The following is a 25004-nucleotide window of genomic DNA, read 5'->3' on the forward strand; positions in this document are numbered from 1 at the left end:
TATCTCTCTCTTTTCAAGGAACTTTTGTATTTTGTGCTTGTCAGTAGTCTTACAATGCTGGAATTCAAAAATGCATGACACTAATGGGCTCTGTAAGTTCTGTCTGACTTCCACTGCACTGTCCTTCCAGTTACCATTTGTTCTGAAATGTGCTTATGTGTTCTGAACTTGATTATCATCCCCCTCTACAGTTACTGTAAAGAATTACATACAAAAACACATTTTAGAGAGTATGAAAGCATGAGTTGGAGGAAAGTTCTTTAAAAAACCAAACCCAACAAAAAAAGACAACCAAACAAAAAACCTGACTTTACATAAAGACAAAGAAAATATATTAGTAAATGAAGTCAGCATAGAAAAATCTAAAATTTGGTATGCATTTTCTTCCCTTCTCTATTTTCCCATTTCTTTAGTTTCACTTACTTTCTAAGAAGACATCCAAAAGATGCCCTTACAAATGTATGTTTTTGTCCTTTTTTAAGGCATATGTCAGTTTTGTATACTTAATTTAATTTTCAGTCATAGAAATCATGAGTTTTGCCTGACTACTTTTTAAAGAACAACTAGTAAACTACCTTCTCAAGGACAACTGTTAAAATAGGAGGATTACATTAATTTAAATAACTGCAGGAGGATACATTTGGCAGTGATTCATTTGGCTTTATGATTCTAATTTAAGAATCTCTTTCAGTATAATCCCTGAAGATGCAAAACCCCACAAGGTGATTTTAAAATCCACCAGTTAAGTCTCTAACCCTTATCAGCATAAACTATTTCTTTGTTGAAAATGAGATTTAAATGTTGAGTTGTATCCTCCCTCCTGAAGATGGAGATATTAACACAGGGTTGGGACAACAGAAAGAAGCCGAGTAATTACCTGATTAAGTGTAGCTATGTGTAGACAGGAGTCAATCAGCAAAAAATGACTGTTCAAGCTACATTGCCTTAAATATTTTAGTGACAACAGATGAAGGGTTTTTAAAATAATTTGAATGTCACTATTCATTGATATTGGGAAGTGTGGATGTCAGCTTGAATTTTATTCAGGTTTTTCCCTGTATGCTTGTTTATGTGTGCAGTTCCTGATTTGGTTTGTTTTTCTCAATGAAGTGACAGAAGCATGATGATTTAGCATCATCTGTATAGAGAAGGCTATACAGAAAGATCCTACATTCATGTAATAGTATAGTGAAGCTCCACTAGATCTTCATATTTTGCTTTTCCCATAAAATCAAAGCAAAAGGAGATGGCTTTAATTAAAAAGGCAAAGCACTTAAATTGACAGGTACCTCATATTTCAGTCGTGCCACATTAACCATCTCAAGTTTATCTGCTCTGCATTTTGGGTTCTGTCATATTGGACCACGTCCCACACAGAAAACCTAACAGACCTGACTCTTTAATCAAAGAACATGTTTTTGGAAAATTATAGGAAATTTTTGAATGTGCTATTTTTGGTTAATTTTATTGTTAACTAATTAGTTTTATTGACACTATACATGCAACTCAACTTCTTCCCCAAGTGGATGGTACCTACCTACCTTCTGAAAGCTCTTTTTCATACAAGCCAATGCCGTTAAGTATTTTCTTTCAGTGAGGAAAATTTAGTTCCCCTTGAATGCTAAAATCTTATTTCTATACCATTGAATAGTTGTAGTGCGTGATTGTTATTTACCACAGATGTGAAACATACCACCTTTGCATGCTCCACCTGGTTAGTGCCAGCTAACCGTGTGAGTTCAGTGAGACACGGCACCTAAACCCAGCCTTGGGAATCCGGGACAGGTATCCCATGGGAGCAGCCCGACGGGTGCTGCGGGATTTCCATCGCTCCCCGGCAGGGGCCGCGCTCGGCTCCTCCCAGCGCTTCCCGCTCCGCTCGTCCCTCCCGCCCCGCCCCGCGGTGACGCGCTCAGCCGGCGCCGGGCGGGAGTGCGGGCTCGGCGCCACTCCCGCATCCCCAGCCATGTTCCCGTCGGCTCCCGCCTCGCCGCGGACCCCCGGTGGGTCAGCCCGCAGGACCCTGGGCAGCGCCGCCCCCAGCCCTCTGTCCCGGCCGGGCGGCAGGAAGAACATGCCCGTCGTGGCGGCCGCCGCCTCCCCGGTGCTGTTCTCGCCGGCGGCGCGGAGGAGCGGCTCCCTCTCGGCACGGTGAGTCCTGCCCCGCCTGGCACACCCTGCCCCGGGGCTGGATGCTCGAGGCACTGGAGGTTGCAACGCTGCTGTTTCGCGAAGGCGGGTTTACCATTTTTGGGTTTTGGTTTTTTGGGGGGAATGTACTCTGAGATAATCTGTATTCGTGGTTACCCATAAATCTCTTTCCAATAGTGTGTTGTTTGGTCTTTTTTGTTTGCGGTGTCCTTTTGAAAAGTGTGCGTGCTAGGTCATTCGAGTACGCAAGAAGCTCTGTGTGGAGTCGTCATGATGATGTTTTATGTTTTGCCTTTTGTTCCGTTTTAGTAACTCAGAAGTTCTGTTTGCTGTTTATCCTAAATAACACTGTACTGTCAAGACACTATCGCTCTGGAAGTTGGTTTCGTTGAAGATACTGCTGAAGATTTTAGACATCAGTATGGATTTATACAATGGAACCTTTCCTCTAGTGTATAAATTAGCCTTTCTTTATTATTTTTGCTTATTACTTTCTTTTATACAAAGTTTGTTCTACAGTAGGACTTTTTTTATTATCTCCCAGCTGGATTTATTTAGAAATCTTTGATCAGGGATATTTTTGAAACGTTTTTGGCAACTTAAGTACTTAGTATTTTCGGGTTTGTATTAAATGAATTTGTTTTTCCAGAAAATTCTGATAAAACTGTTAGGCATGATTTTTTTGTGTAACAAGGGAAGAAAAACAAAACCTATGAGAGTTACTAAACTACACTTACTCTTTTTTGCTCACTGTCCTGCTGGAGCAGTAAGACTTTCTTGGTCTATGGTTTCCTGAGTGTTCTCAGATTCTTTGTAGGATATCTGTTATATTCTGTTCTCATGATAACAAATTCTGACGAAACATTTCATAGTTGAATGGTTTCAAGGTTTTTTAAAAGTAGTATTGTACATTAAAACTATAACTATAGGGTACTGCATGTTCAGCATTATAATTTATTTCTTATTAGCTTTTGTATTTGAGAGTGCCTCAAATATATCCCTGTATGAAACATGTGTGATATATGAAAATAATAGGAACCTCTGCATTTAAAAAGAGGATAAAATAGTCAAAGTTTAGGCATTTCACACCCACCCACCTTACCCTTCCCTTCCTCCCCCCTGCACCATGCTCCCAACTTCCTCTCTTCTCTCTTCCATGTAAATCAAAACTGAGCAACAACATGAGCCTCAGATCAATTTCAGAGGGATTCAGAAGCTCTTTTCTCAGGAGCATCTATTTGTTGTTGAGATAAACAAGATGGCCTGTTTTCAGTTTTTGGAGCTTTTACTTCAGGTCTGTTTAATAATTTTTGCAGACTGGATTTCAGGCTTGTCTTTAGCTGTATATCATCATCTCTTGCCATTTCCCACTGGGAGGCCTGTGACAGCATTTCACTTGTGAGAAGAAATAAAACGAGGGCGTTTTTCTAAAAGCAGAGAAATTTGCTCATTTAATCATGTTCAAAAGACAAGACCCGCCTATGCTGTTCTGGAGATAAAAGGTGGGGAAAGATGCGAAGTAGCTTTTATAAATTATGTTATGAAACAGATAAGAATTGCACTCTCCACACTAAAATAAAGGCAGTAGAAGTGCAGTCTGATCCAGGCTGCCATGAGTGTTTAAAGTATTGCACAGTGCAACAATTGTTGCCCAGCAGTGTCAGAATTAGGGGTGGAAGTAGGCCCTGCAGTCAGAGAAGAACTTCTATTAAGCTTCTCCTGACATTGTGGATAGCTTTATTCTACAGATAACCAGAATGTAGAGAAGTTGAACAGTGATTCTGTTGTTGGTTTGCTTGCATATTCAGTGTCAATTCTTTAAAAATAAAGAATTTGATGGCAGCTAGCAACTTGTAAGGAGGCCACCAAATTACTGCTTTAGGTGGTGCTCTCACAGGGAGCATGTTTATTTTACATAAATCTATTTCTAAACAGATACTAATGAAGTAAATGTCTGCTGAAGCTGATGAAGAAACAATAAAAAGCTAACTGTGACTTTTTGTTTTGTTGTAGAGCAACTCCTACCAGAGTTATCCAGCTTCCTACAGCAACTGAGACTATTAATTACGATGTTCAGGCTTTTGGATCCTCTCTGCCTGTTAAGGTTATGGAAGCCCTGAAGAAGGCTGATGGTAAGAATTTATTTTATCTTCTGGTTTTTTTAGGAAAATTGATAGGTGAGGGAAGTGTTAACATGCCGTTGATGCCATTTAAATCCTGACTTTACAGTGGAAAGTGAAATGTCTGTAACTTGCTTTGAATCCGTGTTGGTTAAGTAACAATAGTTGTAATAGCACCTATGTGGGTGTGAATGCATGGAAGTATCTTTCAGGTGCTGTCTGAACCAGTATACTGTAAAATGCAAGGTTGTAAAGAAAGCTAATAGAAGGGTTTTAGGTAGATAGGAGGAACCAAATATATATCTTAAAAATCATCTTAAAAATTGCTGAGTGATTTACAAAGCTATTATAATCTGCTCTAAATTGATGGAAATAGCTTCTAGGATTGTCTTGCTTTTCAATCTCAAAAGTTGAGTGTTTGTCAAATGGATTTTTAAACTGTATGTAGTAATTTGATATCTTAATCAAATAGATGGAAATTCTTATATGGAAACTAATTTAATGTAAAATATTTCTTATTTTCCAATGAGAAAGAAATTTTACTGCTTTAAAGATTGCTCTGTAGTGTTTTAAAAATCTGAATGTTTTAAAAAAATTACTTTTTTGTGTAGCTGATGACCAACTGAGTGTTCAGGTGGATGAAAGTGGATGGGCCTGGCTAGTCCATAAAGAGAGGCTGATTATTTGGAAGATTGGTCAGTCTGCAGTAGCTAAGGTAACTGAAAGGTGAAAATGGAAGTCTGTATTTTGTTCTAGCTGAACAAGTTATGCAGTTGTGAGGTTTTGGGGTTTTTTTTAAACAAGATTTCTTTTATAAACCGGAGTTTGTCTGGTTTCCCCCAGAAGCAGCAGGGTTGGTATGAAGTCATGCTAACAGTAACTGAAATTCAAGCTCTTCAGTTTTAATTGTCACCTTGACACTAAGGTTAATTCTTTGTATTTTAGTAGTGTGGCTCTTTTGTCACATTGTCTTGATAAATCTTATTTTGGTAGTTAAAAACTAGTTATATGTTACAGATTGGTTTAGATTATTCTGGGTATGATTTTCAACTTGTCAAAAAAACCAAAAAAGGTTAGTTTCAGAGGTGCTGCACATATGTTTCATCTAGATTTCTGAGGTCAAGAATTTTTTTTCCCCCTCTGGATAATGTTTCTTTCAGCAACATTTCAGTGAATAGCAGTTATAGTCAGAGAAAATCTGTAGCTACAAAATTAGTATCTTTCATTTAGTGCAATATAATTTAATTATACGGGTCCTGCACTTACAGTGGAGTGTCAAGTATATGCATTCTAGTACTTGTAGAGATTTTTCAAGGGATTAGAACTTTTCTGGTCGTTTAACTTCAAGAGGGCCTAGGGGAGGAAGGAGTGTTTCCCCTCTCTATTCTGTTAGTACCTAGTAAGCTTTCTCAAGTGCTTCTAGTTTAATTTTTAATTTTAATTTTTTGCTGCCTTGTTAGAATATTGTATTAAGGAATACAATAATAAGGAATACTGTATATATATATACACACTATATGCATATATATAAGGAATACTATAATAAGGAACCTAAATAACTAAAGAAAACCAGTTATATTTGAAAATATACAAATACAAGTAGATGTTTTTTAGCTTTTGTGACAACCTTGCTGAAAATGTCGTGTGACGTTCTTTTGGTTCCCTTACGCAGTATCTGGGCTAGTTGAAATTTAATTTTCTGGAGAGTAAAAAAGTCTAATGGCTTTGTGACAGAGGAACAAATTCTTGCAGTCTCATATTTATTATGACATCTCTTTCTTTCTTTCTTCCAGTTATCTCTGTGCAAGGAGCTGCAGCTGCCACCCAGTGACTTCCCATGGAGTTCTAGTTTAGCAGCTATATCTTGTCTCAATTCCTCGGGTGAAGCACCTTCCCTGCAGGTGACCAAATTTTAAATTTTAGTTGTTTAAAAGCACCTTTAGAATAACTTTGAATATATACTTTTTAATCAAATACTTATTTGAAAACATTTGGTGGTATGCTATCTATTCAAAAGGTCAGGTTTGATAGTTGGCAGTAAATATTTTTGAAGTAAAGAAAATTCTGTTAGTCCTTTCAAATTACACCATTTACATTTTATAGGATCGGATTAAATAGTAGTTTTTGTAAGGATTACTTGACATGCTTTCATAACAAACAAAATTACTGAAGACTAAGAGGTATTGTGGGAACAAACACAGGGGCAATCAAGTATGCTGTCTAAGCAAGTGCAGTTAAAATGCATGCTGGCTGAAAATATTGTTCAGCAGTGGATTAATTCTGAGTACACATAGATGAGAGGCAAACACCAAAAGAAATTTATAAGGAAGTAATATGTCTAAACCAAGATATGTTTTTTTAAATGTAATTCTACAGGTTGTGAGCTAGACATGGATACTATGATTTTAGAGAGTGATATAGAAATGCTAGTGTAGAAAATATTTCACTAAAATGAAAAATATTAAATAATGTGCAGGAATCACAAAGGACAGTGCACTCTGTGGTGTTTTTTAAATTATTATGTTTATTAGCCAACTGCTTTCCTTTATGAAGGCCAGTGTCTGGTCAAAAATCAGTTAGAAAACTCTGAGGAGCTCAATAACAACTCCCAGCTACAGTTCTTCTATTGTTCTGTGATTTTATTTTTTTTTTTTTTAAACAGTAGATTAGGTACAATGCTTTTTGTCCAAATCTCTACCTGAACAGTCTCTGGCTTCATGCTTTGAATTTTGCACCTGGGTGAATTCCTGAGTTAGAAGCCTTAATGTTGGCACTCTATAGGCTTATGTCTTTATGAAGAGAAAAGCTACCATGTGATTTGATATTTCACTTAATGACACTAGAGCAGTTTCTCTGTTAAATTACAGTCTGCATTTTAAGTCTTCTATAGTAGCTTGTAACTCTTGGCATCTGAAATTCCTCACAGGCTGTCTTCTGCCTTGCATCTGTAAGTTTTGCTTGCATTTCAGTAGCAGACCCTGAATCAGAAAAAAGAACCAGTAGAAAACATTAGCAAAATAAGCGAGTATAACATTCCCCGCATGAATTAAGTTTTGCTGCATAATCTTTTTGTGATTCAGTTCCAGATTTGTCAGTGTGCATCCATTTGTATTTACTACTTTTTTGTTTGTCACCCACAGTCTTGATATGTCATATAACGTATTTTAGTTAAAGCTGCAATCTGATTATTATTGTCTTGCATGCTCTGTTAATTTTTTTTTCACTTCCAGTCTCTGGCAATAATGGTTGCTACCAGCGAAGGTTCTGTGCGCTACTGGCCCAATCTTGCACATGAAGGTTCCTATACAGACACTTTTACAGACTTTGGAGGCTCTTTGTGCAGTTTCCTGACAGCAGTAAAGGTAATAATAAACAGTATGATTTATATTAAAATACTTGGTTTATTCCTAATCTAAAAACAGAAGAGCATGCTCCATGTTACCAGTCCTAAATCTGCAATATATGTTGCAGATTTTTTTTCATTGTTTTTCATTGCTAGATTCCAAGGATTATGTGAGATATTGGTTCTTGTTTTTAACTGAAATTGAGTTTCATGGATAAAAATATCATACAAAGCTAAGAAAATTAGTCTCTGCCAGTGCTAAGTACTAGTCAGATGTTTGTCTTTTTCTTGACATAAATGGATGGAAGTCTTGCTATGCAGTTCACTTACATTAGTGTCCTCTAGGATAAGATGCTACTGAATAAAAAAGAAAAGGTTACGGTGTGTTTAGTAATGCTTTGAGTTTTAAATGAACATGTGGAAGTTCAGTGTTATTTAATAATAATTAATCATGGGAATGTTAAATGTAGCAATGCCTGTGAGAAAGAGATTAAGTATATTTTATTTTAATATTTTTTCAAAAAATACATTTTAAAATTTAAAAAGTATACTGTAAACTGTGTGCTGCACTGATTCAAACATAGAGAATAATGAGGAAAATTAAACAGCCTTTTATGTGATAAATGCTTCTTTTTCTTTGTTAGCTCTAAAGTACTAAGGATGCCTTGTATCTTGTTCTTGTTTAGTGTTTACCCTTATGAACTGACATAAAGATTATTAACTGAAAATAGAATTTTTTCAGGAATGTGATTTTTATTTTTTTAATGTAGTTGCTTTTTCTTTTTGTTAGGGAGGAAGCTTTATTTTATCATCTTCCAGAGGTCAACTAGTCCGATTGATACCTGATAGTTCTGGCAAGATTCAACAGCATGCCCTGCCACACGGTCAGGGTGTGTTTTCTGGAATTGGTAGAAAGGTTTCTTCTCTTCTGGGTATATTGTCTCCTGGAAATGATGCTCTGGTAAGCTTGAAAAACATTCATCTGTTTTAATCTCTCTGTAATTTCTAGCTTCAGTGTTTAAGAAAGGAAAAAGAAAAGATTTTGTAAGGGTGTATGATGACCAAAAAAGGTAAGACTCAGCTCATTTATGTTGCTTATATTTCTTTGGAATTTGAAAGACAGAAACCAAAAAAATCTATATGCTTTGTAAAGGTGATTGCTGACTTGCTCTTTAAGTCTGAATTAAAGGAGACTTTGAAATAATAATACTTCTTGGGTATATACTTGGGGTATATGCCATGATTCTGAGTCCTGCCCTTTTTAGTGCTAGCTTCATTACAACTTGAAGAAACTAACAATAACCTGTAATTCTACTTTTCTGATTTAGACTTGCCAAGGGTTGATTGTCGCGTTGAGTTTTGTCAATGAACTCCTCAGAAGCTGGCAGAAAATAGGAGAAATGTACTTACTATAGATGTTGTTATATCTATAAAATAAGACTTCTCTTGGAAGTTATCATAATACTCATCTTGGTTGTAGCTTGTGTACATTGGCCAAGGAAGTGATTTTTTTTTTTTTTGTGGACCGAGAGTGGTTTAGATTATTCTATCCAAATATTAAGGCTTTGCTTTAACCTTTTAGCTTTGTTATTTTTTAAAATACAGATTTCCAGTGTTCTTTGGGATAGAGAGAGATCAAGCTTTTATATGCTAACAAGTTCAAATCTAAACAAATGGGAGATTGATGATTCATCAGAACGTTATATTCTCAGCTGGGATATCAGCAGGATCCTGAAAGAACATATTACAGATGCAATTTGGGTAAGAGCCAGCTCACCTGGAAGGGATTTGTATGGTTTTTTAATTAATTAAACCTGTTTACATATCATTAAAAGACATATGTATTGGTTTTTTAGGGATCTGAGAGTAACTATGAAGATATCAAAGGAGGAGTAAATATACAATACATGGATTTGCAACAGAATCGGTAAGGAAGCACACTTGCATCTGGTAAGACCTACATTAATGAGATGAATCTGTTTTCTTGCAAAAATTTCATGTAAGTAATTGCAGTTTAATTTTACTGGAGTGGCACTGTTCATAAAATAAGCCAGCTAGGTTTTTATCCTATACTTCATGCCATCATTGTCTTTTTAGCATTACAGATTCTTTACCCGATAGTAATTCCATTCCTCTTTTTAGTGTCGTTTTATCAGGTTTGGGTATTTGTTTTGTCTTGATATTACAAAGTTAACAAATAAGCAACTGTAACTTGTTCCAGCAAATGCAGAGAATTCAGTCTCTATTGTATTTAATTTATTCACATAAAATTACCACTGCCTTGCTTCAGTTTTTTACTGCAATATGAACACTGTTAATTAATAGCTTGGAAGAACAAATAGTATAATTTTTCTTTCTAAAAAACCTACAAGACTGGAAAATATTTAGTTTAGGTTGTACTTAGATATCTTTTTTTCGAGTGGTAGAGTCTTAGCAAGTAAAATATGTAGTAATAATCTCTCAGTGCTGTTATATCTGTTGTTGAATAGTGATGGGCTGGTCATACTTGCTGCAGCATGGCATCCTGGAGATCATCCATGTCTTGTCTACTACACTCTGATAACAGTAGAAGATAAAGGCTACCAGATGTCTGATGATGTCGTCGTGGAAGTCACACAGTATAATCCATCTTTTCAGGTAAGCTAATGAAGGCTCTGATACTGAGCTAAGAAAGCACAGTGTTTCAGAGTATTCCTGTACATAAATTATCTGACAGATTTTTGTCTAAAGGAAAATAAATGTCTCTTGGAAGTATGTGTTCTTAATACTCTGAGGAAAATGTGTACCAGCATCTCTTTAAGTTTAATACTAACTGTATGTCAAGTTTAAGCTTTGCATCCTAAAGTATAAGATTAAAAAGTCTAAATATCTGACTCCTACTAATTTATCCTAATTTTTGTCCTGTCTGTGAAAGTTTCTACAGACTAATTCTGTGGTATGTTCTTGCAATCCATTTAGAACAGATCTCAGACTCTGTTGAGACTCTTGTCTCAGGACAAGGAATTAAGAGACCTGTGTTTTGGTCCATGCTAGGCAGCTGGCTTGCTGGGAGGGGAGGGCATGTTGCTTGTCTGTAGAGTACATTGGTTGTGCTGTGTCTTCTGGAAGCATAAACTTGGGCATTACCTTTCTTTGGTAAACATCTTCCACTCTTCCCCCTCTCCCAGCTGCTTGTAATGGCATCTTAAAACTCTTTAAGATGGAAGGAGAATGTGAAAACTGTAGTATAATTGATCCGTTTAGTTATCTCTCTGTGTGAAATTAGCAAGAATATACTATATGGAAGGAAAAAACCCCTCAGGATCTAAAGTTTTAGGGGAAAAAAGGTGATTTTGTTAGGGGGTTTAAGTTGTAAGTTGCATCGATATCTCATTGTTAAAAATTAAAACAAATTCAGGCAACTTGGATCAGCATTTAAAATTTTAGATGTTTGTTTTAAGATATTGATTATATATGTGATATTGTTCATATTTAACACTTTCAGTCAGAAGATGAAGTGTTATGCTGTCTGGTAGTCCCAGATTACTTCAGCCATGCTGCTTACCTTTATAAGGAAGACGAAGTGTTTGCTTGTTCCACTGGAACTGGAAGAATTTCTTTACCACAGGAGAAAATCATATTTGGCATACAAGGTAACTTGCTAGGGAGGGGAATCACATTTTGTTGATACCTTCCAACTGAATATTTTTCCAGTATTTGTATTTCTCAGAGAGCAATATTGTATTTATGGTCTTTATTAAGTGTTTCAAGTTGGGAATTTCCCTTGAATGTATGGAGAAAGTGCTGATGTGACATCCAGTATTGTTACTCTACGTGTTTCAAATGAAAACGAAGGTAGATCCCCATTCTTGGTATATTAAAGGATGAGAAGGTTGTTTATGGGACTTTTACTTCCCACCCCCCCCCAATATTCACTGTGAGGGGTTTATTTTTTTCCTTGAAGTTAACTTTGTGTAGAGGCTCAGCCTAAAATTCATACTAGGTGTCTGTATCAGATGTCTCTAAGTGTGTCATCCTTGACCTTCAAAGGTGTTTTCGAGTAGGACAGGCACATCAGTCCCTACATAGAATTTGAATTTTTTTTTTAATTTTTTTTTTTAACATTTGCAGTATCTGGAAGTCATATTCAGTAGCAAATAGTTCCACAATTTCTATGTCAGGTGCAATTGTCAGTTACTGTTCATTGATGACATAAGTTAATAATTGCATATGAAACTTTTTTACATGTTTTTTCTTAATTAAAGTGTTGTTTATATGCTTACTTTTCTTTTTCCTCTTCTCATCTTAGGAGATAGCATTTTAGGAGCAGGTTCTTGTAATAGCCTCCCCATCTTCTTTGCCAAAAAAAGTGGACTTCTTGCTATCTTATCTAGAGAAAACATTTCTGTGCTTCCTGAAGACCTTGAAGATGCCCTGTCCTCTTCTATTGCTGGACCAAGAAGTGAGGTAAAGGTTATTTACTTGACTGGTTGAAAACAGCCTAGAAATAAAATGTTTTTCTGTCACCTTTTAATTTTCACTGTGGAAATCCTGACTTGTTTGAGTTTCAAAGGTTTTTTTTAAAATAGAAACTCAAACACTTGTAATGAAGGCAGTTTCGAAACCCAAGAATTTTTACATCATCTGCCAGCTTGGGTAACTTTTTTGTTTTCCTTTGTTTTGAAGTTGAAACTTCTATGAAATTTATATTTTTTTCACATAGATGTATTACTGTCTGTCGCTAGGCCTGAGAGAACACTAATGCAGAGACTCAGACGATGTTCTTCCTTTTTGATCAGAATGGCTTCTTCAGTCTTTTTTGTCTGTTCCTTTGTGTATATGAGAGACTTTTTTCTTATCATGCTTGGGAGGCTAAGCTGAGAAGGGCTATGTAGTGACTAAATATTGTTTATTCCCTGTTTTATATACATATTAACATAATCTTATTAAAAAGTTATGACAGTGTTTTTATTGGTGTTTTGTGCAATATGGATTTATTAAGCTCTTGCTTACAACAATTTAAAATGTATGTGGAATTTGTTGCCAAGTTGTCCCTGGAGTGAGAGGGGAAAACAGAGAAGTTGTTACAGTACAAAATAGAGAATATTTGTATGGGGTAATAATGAACTTCAATCCTTATTCCAATTAAATCACATTTAAAATCACACTAGTTATTATTAACTAGCATTTTAATGGAAGACTTTTGTGTGATTGCTCAGTTGGAACTGTATTTCTTTTAATGAACTAATCTCTAGTTAGGTTTGTCTGCACTTAGACTGTTATTGTGGATGACAGTACCTTTTAAATTCTGTCAGAAATGGTGGGTTTGAATGTCAAAATAATTATCATAAAAAATCTGACTGGTGGAATACATTGGTGAAAGTTTCTTTGCAATTGGTGAGAATGTTGGTCAAACCTCTGTGTGACTTTCATTGTAATGTATCTTGGAGGCTTATATTTGACTTAAACACAATTGCTTCCAGGTGGAAGCAGTTTCATTTATTTATTTATTTATTTGAATCTGTGTTGTTACTACTTAGAAAAATTGTTTTCATTTCATAATGAAAATTAATATTTGTCTTTCAGCTGAAGTTTTTACTTTGTATTTTCAGAGTCCTGCATTTGACAGCACCAGTAAGCTAGAAGTTATAGCTCAAGAAGATAAGACTAAATTACTGAAAGCTGCTTTTCTACAGTACTGCAGGTAGAAATTGCACTTGGCCTTTGAGATTTTTTTTTTTTTGCTATTTTTGAAGGTGCTCTGATACTTTAGTAGATTGCCTTGGTAAAGAAAATCTTGTGCTAATTTAAATATAGCTGTTTTAATGACACACATCTTCATTAGGAAAATGTTAAATACATCTTGTGGTCTAGTGAAGAAGTGATACGTGCTAGAAAGGAGCAGACTTCTCTAATTGCAATGACTTTTCACTTATTCTGTGTAAATTCTATTGGTACATTAATGCCAGTGAAACAACTTTCAACTTTGCATTTTGAGTTCTTTATTCTTTAGTAAGTGGTGTTTTCTTGTTAAAAAAACTTTCCTTTTCATCTTCATTTTTTATTCGTGTAACTGTTTTCAGTAATACTTTTGAAGTTGCTTATTTACTTATTTATGTGGCCATGAAGATTTAAGCATGGCAGACTTTGTGCAGGATAATATCTTCTTTAGATTGAATGATATGAGGAGTGGAAGGAAATACACTGTTTGTCGAACTATCCTGATTAAAGCAATTGGACTGTGGGGAGGCATGCAATGCCTCTGAAAGGTTTGGTGTTGGGGTGAGTCATGTGAACAGAGGAGGAAAAGGAGAGAGAGGAAGATAAAGAGATCTGTAAACTTGGATTAATTATATTTAGAGGGAATTTTTTCAATATATGCTTATTAAAAAAGCCAAAACAAACAACCCACAAACCCTCTTAGGACTAATCTCCTTAAAGAGTCTTAAAACTTGGAAAGAACAGATTAAAGATAACAGGAGGTAGGAGTACTTTTGAAATAAAGGTAATGTGAAGTAAGAGATAATAAAGGGGATTAGGCACACAGAACAGAGGATACCAATGCAAGATCTGAAAGCAGGCACAGAATTTAGACGAAATCCATGTGTATTGAGAAGTGTCATTAAAAGTGCTGCTGAAGATGGCTGTTGGTGACTGGAGTAGCTAAGACCTGAGAGCCTTTCAAACATAAAGGTTGATGTCATTGAGGATGTGAACAAGGGGGTTGGAAACAGAAGAAATTGGGAGGTAGTAAGGAAAACAGTGTGATACAGTATGAAAGTTTAACGTTATTTTGACTGAAGTCTGGATTAGAATTATAAAACTAGAAGAAAATAATAATTTTATGTGTTTAGTATTTATTCTGATTTTTTTCCAAAAAAACCAGTATGGTAAAATGAGTGGAGCAATCTCCTACAGAACAGATGTAGCAATGGCCTGTCCAGATGGCCAGTGAGTTGCTGCAGAGCAAATAATGGAAGGTTGTGCAGTCAGTGGAAACGTTAAGTCCACCAGCTGTGTGGTGAGCACAGGCAGCTTTACAGACCTAGTGATCTTTATAGGGGATGGGAAGTTCTGTGGAAAGAGCGAGTTGACCTTTTTGATGGCACATCATGGTTTGAAGGAGGTAATAAAGTACCATATAATTTCCTTAGAAACACATGTCCTGTAGGGTAGTAAAGAAGAGACTTTCTTCTTTAGTAGAAGATTCAGTATATTCCAGTTTTTAATAGTATTCTTTGCTTTAGTTTACCTTTGTGTGATTTCTGGATGCAATGCTGTGTTTTGGTTTTTTTTATTTCAAGACACCTTGGTCATGTAAGTGTTTAAACTGAAAGTTTCCTGAAAAATATAAGTATTGCCAATATTGGAATCACAATATCCCTTCTCAGTCAGAACACTTCAATTTGTTAGTCACAAAATCAAATCTGTGGGGTTTCTTGTGTATATTGCTTACTTCTTACATTCTTCAGTACAACTTCAAATCTAGGAGGTTTAAGATTTGGATGCTTCTTGCTCTTTTACTTATTGACGTGAATAAAACAGGATTATTTGAAATTACAGAAAACAAAATAACGCATTATATTTGCTGAAGCATTTTTACAAGCTGCACTCTATTGCCATTAGTGGGAGGGATTATGTGTCCTCTTGAGAGAATTTTAAAGCAAGCAGTAGAAATTTCATGACTTCGCTACCGGAGACATCCAGACTTACCTCTGTATGGCAAGTCTTTCTCTTAAATAGTAATAATGGGAACAGTAGAATAAAATGTGACTCGAAACACTTCCTGGCTTGTGCTTTTTTGTTTTATAGGTCATGTAGTCTACTTGCTTTAAAAGAATTCGAATACCTTTTATCTATAGACTCAGAATGAGTGCAAAAAATGCTTGATGTTTATAATCTAAAGCACTTCACAAAAAACCTATTAGAAAATCCTAACTGAGGGGCTCTTTCTACTATAATCCTGTCTAATGAGTTTATTTCACATACTTTGTGTTTCATTTATTTCAGGAAAGATATAGTCAATGCACAAAGCATGGTAGTTGAGGTCTTTCCAAGTAATGTGGATCTGGAATCTGATACTGAGCTGGATAGGGCAGTGACTCAGATCAGTGTGGACTTAATGGATGACTACCCTGCCTCTGATCCAAGATGGGCTGAATCTGTACCTGAAGGTAACTGCAGTGTGTTGTCCTGGAGGTTTTCCTTTTTCTTTTTTTTTTTCTGAAATAACATCTCCAATGTTGCAGATAAAATTATAATTTAAACTTTGCAAAAAAGGCACAGGTGTCCCTTGCCCTCTGCCACCACTAGGTACATTTCCAGGAAGGCCTAAAGATGCATCTTATGAGTCTACCAGATAAACTTGCAGTCTAGTGTGGTTAGTTCTTGACTTCATATAGTAAACACGAACAGCAAGGAAAACGTATTTCTGAGAAGGGTACTTTGTGCAGAGAACAGGTGGTCTCACTTTAGTGTTTCTGTGCTTCCTTGTATGGTTTTAAATTATTTTCAAAAAAATAGATGTGTTAAGAGGAAGAGCTTATTTGTTCATTCTTAGCCTTTTTGTCAGTGTGACTGCACAGCTTCTGCTCGGCATGGATCCTGGGTAGAGTGAACTCGTATCGCTCTGGGACAGTGGTATTTATGTCTGCCTGAAAGAGGACTAGAGAAATTAATTTAGGAGTATTTGTTGTACATAAAGATTTAAAAGGATTAAAGCAGACATGCTTTTATCAAGAAACTTGTTTGTTCATGCTTCCTTCTCTCTTACAAATAGTGTTCATTTGTAAGTGGCCCCAGCACCTCTGGGCAGTAGTTGCCATTTACAGAGCAGAGGCTTAGTTTGAAAATTCATGTAAATAGTTACAGTTGGATGATGCTTCCTGCTGTTGTTTCTGTGTTGCAGCCGGTTAGAATTTGTCAGGCATCATATCCTTGGTATTTTCTGAATCAACTTTATTTTAAATTTGGCAGCCTATCTGTGTTTATTCCTGGCAAGAAGTGAAAATTGATGGCTTCTTGGAAACAGTCTTGCTAATTTTGCTCATAGTGATAGTTCTTCCAAGTTTTTTATCTTGGTATTCCAAGCACACTTAGAATATACAAAAATTCTGGATGCAAGGTCAATTAGATCTGAATGCCTATTAACACTTTAGTTTCTAGTAGCTGTGGTCTAGGGCATAGTAAATTTAGCAATAGCTACTCCACAATGAAGATAAAAATTTGAATCTGAATCTTACTAAATCTAGAGTAAGCTGATGAGGTTCTATTTTAACAACATAATTAATTGAGTACTTAAGAATAGTACTGATCTAAAGATACTTTATTTCTTCTAAAAGCTTTACTTCAGCTATATGTAAATACGTATAGATGTATATATAGATAGAGTTGAAAAAACACAAATAGCATGGTAAGCAGTCTATAAATGTATGTGCTTATACTTAAAAAAGTACCAGTGTGGTAACGCTGTAAAAATTTATAGAAATAACTTTATCTCAGGGGCAAAAAACATAGTTACCCAGAAATTAAGATACCAAGTGCTCTAAGATTTTTCTCTTTTTAGAAGCAGCTGGTTTCAGCAACACATCTCTCATTCTCCTTCATCAGCTAGAGGATAAGACAAAAGCACATTCCTTTTTCATTGAGTTTCTTCATCAGGTAATTTCTACTGTTCTTTTGGTATCAGCACACAGAGATTATTTCTTTGTCTTAAAGTAGTTCATCTAGAACGCTGTTTGAAGTGCATGTGGTGTTTTGTTGTTTGGTTTTTTTTAATGAAAGGTTGGTGTATTTGAACGTCTGGACAGTTTTCCAGTGCGAGGGATGCCAATGGCAACTCGGCTTCTGCTCTGTGAGCACGCAGAGAAACTGGCAGCAGCTATTGTTCTCAAGAATCACCACTCCAGGCTGCCTGATCTAGTGAATGCTGCTATACTGATCGCATTAAACAAAAGGGAGTGTGATGTTCCACCGAGTCTTACCCCTGCTGATGTGTTCTTTAGAGAGGTAAGAAACCTGTCATTTCTGAATTATTGTATAGTACTGCATGTAGTAAATGCAGCAGTGCTTTAATGTATACTTTGAAACTTTTCTCTGTAAAAATCAATTCAGTTTTACACAATTACCCTTTAAATTGGAACGGTGTGGTAGTACTTCCCTTACTTTAGTGCATGTACTTTATTTTGTCTGCAGCTGAAACATAAATTCTGACAAATTTCATATAGCAGAAGTAAAGTTGTTTTAATTTCCAGCTACCCAACATGGATAAGTAAGGAAAAAGACAAGTGAAATTCTCTGCCACATAAGGAGATGTATGCCAAGTTATAATTTTTAAGGAGTGGACTGAAGAGTATGAAGCTTTCCAGATAGAGCTGCTTTCATGAGCTGTCCTTTGATGGAATTGTATCAATTTAGTCTCTCATAATTTTTGTCCTCTCTAACATTAGTCAAGCTAAGCTAGCTCTCAGTTCCAATCGAGCACTCTGTCTTTATATCTTTTTTCCTTCTTGAGAAGAACTATGCACAAAACATTTATTCTTAGGAGGTTTTTTCCTGTTGAGGACAGTAGTTGCTAATGGAGAAAAATAAATATGAAAGGAAATAGAAATAATAGTTTAATGCTATCAAGTATACTTTATCTAACAGAGATTCTGCTGCCAAATATTTCAGAAGATGATGGAGGGATATGTTTAATGAAAGTCTGTGGAGTTGCCTTCAAAAATGAGGATTTTTTTTTTCCTTCCAGATTTAAGTCCAGAAGGAAGGCATTTTTTGTAGTCTTAAGTATTGTATGAGACATAAGCTGGTGATTTCATTATCCATTAGAGTAGTTATACTTTATAATATTTTTAGCTATTTATGTGGTTTCTACTAATATGTTTGTTTTTCAATACAGCTCTTAACTTGGCTTTCAGATATCAGCTGATAATGGACATGTTTGTGTTCAGAGCAATTTTTCCTTCTGTCTTTAAGGTGTCCCAGATAGATTCCATCTTTGAATGCTTATTAGAAGAGGAGGAGCAAATCCTGAAAGACATGCCTATGGAATCAATTGAGTGGGCCCAGATAGTTGTAAATGTGAACAACATCATTAAGGTATAGAACTGCATTAACCAATATGCTTGTGGGAGGGGAAGATAAACGCTGAGTAACACAGAACAAGCTGAATGCAGCCCATCTAAGTTACTGACACGAGAACAAAAGTGAATGCGCTTTTCACTTATCCAATTATATTAGGAAGTAAAAGATAGCCTTGTGCAGAATTAGCAGCATTCATTTTCCTCCTGAGCTACGGTTAAAGAGAATTTGAGAAGTTGCATCTTTATTGGAAGTTGTGAAATCATGAATATGTAGCAAAAAGTGAAGATCTTGTGCTTGAGCACTGAGGTTTCTTGCATAGGTGAGGAAGTACAGAAAGTACTCACCTTGAACACTGTGTGCAGTTTTGGGCACCACAGTATAAGAAAGATACTAAGCTCTTAGAGAGCGTGCAAAGGAGGGCAACAAAGATGCTGAAGGACATTGAGGGGAAGCCGTATGAGGAGCAGCTGAGGTCAATTGGTCTGTTCAACCTGGGGAAGAGGAGACTGAAGGGAGACTTCATTGCAGTTACAACTTCCTCACAAGGGGAAGAGGAGGCGCGGGCACTGATCTCCTCTCTGTGGTGACCAGTTACAGGACCCAAAGGAATGGCCTGAAATTGTGTCAGGGAAGGTTTAGGCTGGATGTTAGAAAAAGGTTCTTCACCCAGAGGGTGGTTGGGCACTGGAAAAGGCTTCTCAGGGAAGTGGTCACAGCACCAAGCCTGACAGAGTTCCAGAAGTGTTTGGATGATACCTTCAGGCACATGGTGTGACTTGGGGATGGTCCTGCGCAGAGCCAGGAGCTGGACTCAATGATCCTTATGGGTCCCTTCCAACTCAGGATATTCTGTGATTCTGTAGAAAGAATGGGGATATTAAAAGAACATCTCAGAATTATAAAAGACAACACCTTTTATGGTCTGTGTATATGGAGGTAGACTTTAAAATACTTACATCCTTGCCTTTAAATAGGACATGCTACAAGCTGCCTGTCAGTATCGTCAGTCTAGAGCCTCTTCATATAAAACAGGAGAGCTTCCAGAAAGAGAACCTGAATATATTCCATGGACAGGTGAGAAATTATTATTACAATTTTTTAATTATGAAAAAAGCTAACCAAAAAGCTGTTTTCGTAAGTTTCAGAACACATGAATTTCAGTCTGAATTTTAAACTTCCTGTTAAAAGCTGCTACAGGGTTGTCAGTAAGGATAAGAGAAGCTAAAGTTTTAATTTAGGGAATGAAATGGAATGAATCAATGAACACTTATTTTGTCCAGTATTGATGATAACTTTTTAAAACTTGCATTAGAAATTTGACTACAAAACTACAAGTTTGGGAAACAAAACTGATTTTATAATTTTTATAATTATTTTTTTTATGCATTGGTTCTGATTGGCAGATCTGTGGGATACATAACATTAAAATAAATCATAAAATGTGATCTGTAACTGTTTTAAAAGGACTGATGGTTCTCCATTTCCCTAAGTGTATTTTGTTTTGGTAGTTGAATAACAGGAAAATTATCAGAACAAGTGTTTGCAGAAGAAAGCATTTTCCAGTTGGTGCTTAAGCTTCCTTGTGGCCTGTATGTCTAAAACACACTTGTTTAGTGCTTCCAGGATAAAAATCTTTTGAATAGCAGGACCCATGCCACTATTCTGGTCTTATGTTGTGATGACTACACCGAAGTATTTAAATCCGGTTGAAAAAAGTTGCCTTTTCCTTCTGTGTATTCTCTTACTTTGCTTAGAGTTCATGGAATTGATTCTTTTCTTCTGGAAAAAGAGCTAATATTGATACTTGACAGCATAGATCTGTGTAGTTCAGAGGCAGTTTTTTTGTTTACCACATCTTGGCCAAATTTAATATATAAAGGTAGATGAGAATAGGTGTTTTTTTGGGTATTGCTTTGATTTTTAAAATTTAAACATTTATTAGCTTTTTTCCTTCTATTTTTTTTTTTTAATTATAAATACTAATGTTTTTCTTACACTTCAGGACAGATTGCCGTGGTGCTAGGGTTGTTGTTTTAATGTTCCCCCTGTTGTGTTCCCAAGCATCCAGCGGCGTTCGTGCAGCAGTAACGCGTCAGCACGGAATCATCCTGAAGGTGGTATATCCCCAGGTGGACAGTAACCTCCGCAGCGTTGTGGCTGAGCAGCTGGTGGCACTACTGGATTGCTTCCTGGATGGCTACATTTCTCAACTCAAGTCTGTGGATCGCCTGGCTGATCAGGAGCGATACAGCAATCTGGAAATGGAATATGTCCAGAAAAGATCGGAGCTCTTGTCTCCTCTCCGTAAGTACTGTCTGTTTTCTTTAATGCAAGGATTAAATGGTCCATTCAGTGAGGAAATGACACAAGTCTGATAGAGTAAATGACCTCTGTGTATGAATTCTATTTGTTCTATGCATTTGCTTTCAGAGTATAAGTGACTGTTTTTATGATTTAATGAGATATTTACAAAATAAAAACAGATTACAGGATTGCATCTAGGACTGCATCCACTGCAGTATAAGAGGTATACGCCTCTTATTAGACCTGTTGCTGCTTTGAATTTTTTTCCTCTGCTAACTTGTTGTATTTTTCTGGCAGGATTTTATCATGGATGAAAATAGTCTATAAATGGATTTTGAAATGTTTATATTGTTGCAAGCTGCGATAAACTTATATGCCTGAAAGCTTGTTTAGTGTTTTTCAGGGAAAAGTTACTTTTGGAATCTTGATTATTTAATAATCATATCCATTGTTTAATATGTTGAATGTTATGAAGTCTTTATTGAATAAGTGACTGTCACGTATTAACTTGGAGTAAATACATTTTAATTTTTATAGACTAAAACACATTATATGAGTGTAAGAATCTAATAATCATTCTTGAGCATTCTTAAGAAAAGTTTAAATTCTTATTCTCCCTTTTACTGACATTCATGGGCTCTGTTAGCTTATAATACGTTTTGTATCATTATGTTAAATTAAGGCTTATATTTCCTTGCAAACAAAATCGAGTATTCTTCTAACTCTTACCTATTTAACTGAACCAAAAGGAAGGATTCTAAGTAATATCTTTTTAATACAAACCCAGTAGTCTTTATTTGTTTTGTTCTTTATCAAAAGCCTTTACCTGCTGTTTCTTCACTTTGTGTAATTAAGTGGCTGTTATTACAGATATTAAGTCATGGGTGGGGTCCCCTCTCCCAGTACAAAGAGATGATGCTAAGTTTCAAAGACAATGGAATATATATATACTGAGCATTTAGTATTCCTTTTGTTCCTCTTGTATTGTGGGACAGAGGTGGTAGGTATTGAGCTTGCATGTGCACAGGAGATGGATGCAGTAGGGGAATGTTTCTTTGGGAACGTGTAAGTATCTCCTCAATGGGAACACTTGAAACCTGTTTTTGTTTTTCTGGTTTCTGCCCTGGGTCATTCTCTTACAGACAATGCTGAGCATGTCTGGTATAACTTCTTTTTCTTGGTTCCTTAGTTTCCCTGGGACAGTACCAGATGGCAGCTGCTTTAGCAGAGAAGTACTGCGACTTTGATATCCTGGTGCAGATGTGCGAGCAGACAGACAACCAGGCCAGATTACAACGTTACATGACTCAGTTTGCAGATCAGGTAAGTCTTTTTTTCTGTTTCCTTTAGATAGTGTTTTATAGTAGGTTTGCACCTGAAATGTTGCAAAATTTATTGTTTGTTTTTCTGGGGGGGAGTGGTTCTGTGGTTTTTTTAAGCATATGTATTTACATATACATATAGGGGTAATGTGAAAAATTGAAGTCAATGTTCACTGTAAAATATTCAATGGAGTACTTTACCCTGAGACTGCAAAGCAAGTCAGCAGAAATACGGGTACCAACTGCATGGGTAGCGGCTTTTGTGGCATAGTGCCTCAAACACATAAACTCTTAACGTTTTTCAGCATTTTGTGACTTCTCAGAGATGCTGTTGTTTTATTTAACTAATGCAATATAAATTTAAGGATAATTTCCAGAAAAGAAGATTGTTTAATTTATAAATAGAGAAGTAGTTAATGTATAAATATAATGTTTAAAAAGCAGTCAAGAGTAGGGAGGTAGGGTGTTGTTTTAAGGTTTCTTTCGTTGTCTTGCTATGTACTTGTTGGACAGCTTTTCCAGTGTCTGTTAAAATCTAGTGTAAAATCTTATAAGTGTGCTGAAATATGGGAAAGCTTAAGGAAAAGGCAGTAGGGATTACTTGAAGTGAGTGGGACTGGTACAAAAGGTTCTTAATTTGAGAATTGGTGAGATCGATTTGTTTAGATTTCCACAACTGCTGTCTACATGTTTTCTAAAAAAGACAGTACAGAAAGGTTGTTTTAATAAGAAAATACAAAAGTAGCAGTAATGGACAGAAGTTATAGCAAACTTTTTCAACAGTGAGGCTTAAATATTTAGAGTGACTGCCAAAGGGGATAAATTACCTTTTTATTTTCCCTTTTCACATGCTTTATTTTAAAGGGGAGATTTAAGACTTCCTAAAAAAAGATTAGTGTGGTTAATGGATAGACTATCAGACTGAAGACCTCTTCAAACTTAATTTTTTCAATGTAGCATTATTCTAAAATTATCCTGAAAAGACTAAATTAAATCTCAAACATAAATCCTGATTAGTTATTTCACATTGAAGTTTTTGAAGATAAAACAGGGTGTTTTTAATAAAAAAAAAAGTTTTTTAACAATGCCTGAGGGAGTAAGATTGTAGATTCACTTGGAGATAGGAGGGAATGTTTCAAAAACATTGACAGTGGACGTAAATTTATTTATGAAAGGAAATAATAAGATGGAGTTTTCAGGGGGGCAAAGGAACAAGTATAAAAATGAAACTAGAATTGTGATTGATGTGATACTTGTTTCTGTTCTTGTGTGTTAATGTGAAGAATTTACATTTGGTATTTCCTTTGCTTCCATTGAAGGATTCTGTGTTTATCAGCATCTATTACAGAGTAGCTTATGAATTTAAACACTAGTTCTATCAGGGCTCTTATGTTTTTTCATCACCACTGTATTTTCTGTTGTGTGTCTGGTTTTATCAAGCAGGTTCTTACTACTTTCTGTCCAATTGTATTTTATAAAGCATTATACATATATATATATATATATATAAATAAATGTAACTTTAAAAGTGTTCATATTCCTTTTATTTTCAGAATTTTTCAGATTTCCTGTTTCGCTGGTATCTAGAAAAAGGAAAACGAGGGAAGCTGTTATCTCAACCTATTGCTCAGCATGGACAGCTGGCCAGTTTCTTGCAAGCTCATGAACATCTGAGCTGGTTACATGAAATAAATAGTCAGGATTTGCAAAAGGTAGGGTTTCTTAAATACAAGCAAACTGAAATATCACATGTCAAACAGGTCAAATACATATTCACGTAGGCAGGTTATCTAGTTATGACTCTTCATCATCAAAAGACAGCTTATCTTACATGAGTTTGGGGAGAGATGACACAGATAGTTAATGGAGTACCAAAAGCCTTCCTTCAGGAACCATCTAGTATATCATCTAAGCCACTGCACCATGTAGTGGGAGTTAGGCATGCTCATCCCTTGTTGGTGGCTAGTATTTTTTACCAAGGAAGTTTGGGTTGGCTGCATGGTCACTAGTTCAGTGGAATTGGGGTTTTACAGTGAATATCAATAGCATTATAAGATTATCTGTTGAGGGAAAAACTGAAACTTCTGTTTCAAGACTAATTTCTTTAAGCCAGCGAATTTGAAGGTGTCACAAAAGTAAAAAAGCTATTGATTAATCACTTACATGCATAGTTTAAAAGTACTTTTTAATAGCAAATGTGCATGTGAATAGATTAATGTGACATTGTTTTAAACGTGATCCTTTGTTGCCTTCTAAGCTGTCCAGTTATTCTTTTTCCTCTTTTTGCTGGTCAGTCTTTCCTTCCCTCTGCTAGACTTATGAATGTATTTCACTTTAGCAATTAAACTATTTCAAAACAAAAATGGTTTCTTTCAATCCACCTGCACATTTAAGCATGCAAAGCATGGAAATGTTTATCCCACTGCAAATTGTAAGTTGATAATGCCATATGTCCCTTAAACAAACAAAACATCCCCCCCAAAGCCCAGCCAAAACCAAAACAAAAAAAACCACCTCCAAGAATATTGTAATACTCTATTTGTGTCGATGGAGATTTTCTGAGTTACAGGAAAGCACTATGAAGAGGGGGCAGGGATTCTAAAATATACAACTAGTTCAGTCTAGATATTTTATTTCTGAGTAAGTGCTCAGAAACTTTGTTCTCTTGTCTGATAGACAAATAAATTCTTGCCTATCTATTTG

At 35.9% G+C, this 25004-nt stretch overlaps 1 protein-coding gene across 2 annotated transcripts in view; it reads left to right on the top strand.

Moving 5' to 3' along the window:
• Positions 1 to 220: 220 nt before the first annotated feature.
• Positions 221 to 25004, top strand: part of NUP133 (nucleoporin 133) — a 34719-nt gene continuing 9935 nt past the window's right edge. For both annotated transcript variants that reach the window (XM_051783511.1, XM_051783512.1), the window contains exons 1-20: positions 221 to 2151; positions 4165 to 4283; positions 4883 to 4986; positions 6065 to 6172; positions 7502 to 7633; positions 8405 to 8575; positions 9220 to 9375; positions 9471 to 9541; positions 10104 to 10251; positions 11099 to 11246; positions 11903 to 12060; positions 13206 to 13297; positions 15604 to 15767; positions 17159 to 17253; positions 17377 to 17601; positions 18568 to 18690; positions 19650 to 19749; positions 20737 to 20979; positions 22169 to 22302; positions 23855 to 24013. In XM_051783511.1, coding sequence (XP_051639471.1) covers positions 1793 to 2151; positions 4165 to 4283; positions 4883 to 4986; positions 6065 to 6172; positions 7502 to 7633; positions 8405 to 8575; positions 9220 to 9375; positions 9471 to 9541; positions 10104 to 10251; positions 11099 to 11246; positions 11903 to 12060; positions 13206 to 13297; positions 15604 to 15767; positions 17159 to 17253; positions 17377 to 17601; positions 18568 to 18690; positions 19650 to 19749; positions 20737 to 20979; positions 22169 to 22302; positions 23855 to 24013 — 3009 coding nt within the window. In that variant the 5' untranslated portion in view covers positions 221 to 1792. The remainder of the gene's footprint in view (positions 2152 to 4164; positions 4284 to 4882; positions 4987 to 6064; positions 6173 to 7501; positions 7634 to 8404; positions 8576 to 9219; positions 9376 to 9470; positions 9542 to 10103; positions 10252 to 11098; positions 11247 to 11902; positions 12061 to 13205; positions 13298 to 15603; positions 15768 to 17158; positions 17254 to 17376; positions 17602 to 18567; positions 18691 to 19649; positions 19750 to 20736; positions 20980 to 22168; positions 22303 to 23854; positions 24014 to 25004) is intronic.

Source organism: Manacus candei, unplaced genomic scaffold, assembly GCF_025592945.1.
Source record: "Manacus candei isolate 608988 ecotype Guabito, Panama unplaced genomic scaffold, ASM2559294v1 h1tg000017l, whole genome shotgun sequence".
Lineage (NCBI taxonomy): Eukaryota > Metazoa > Chordata > Aves > Passeriformes > Pipridae > Manacus > Manacus candei.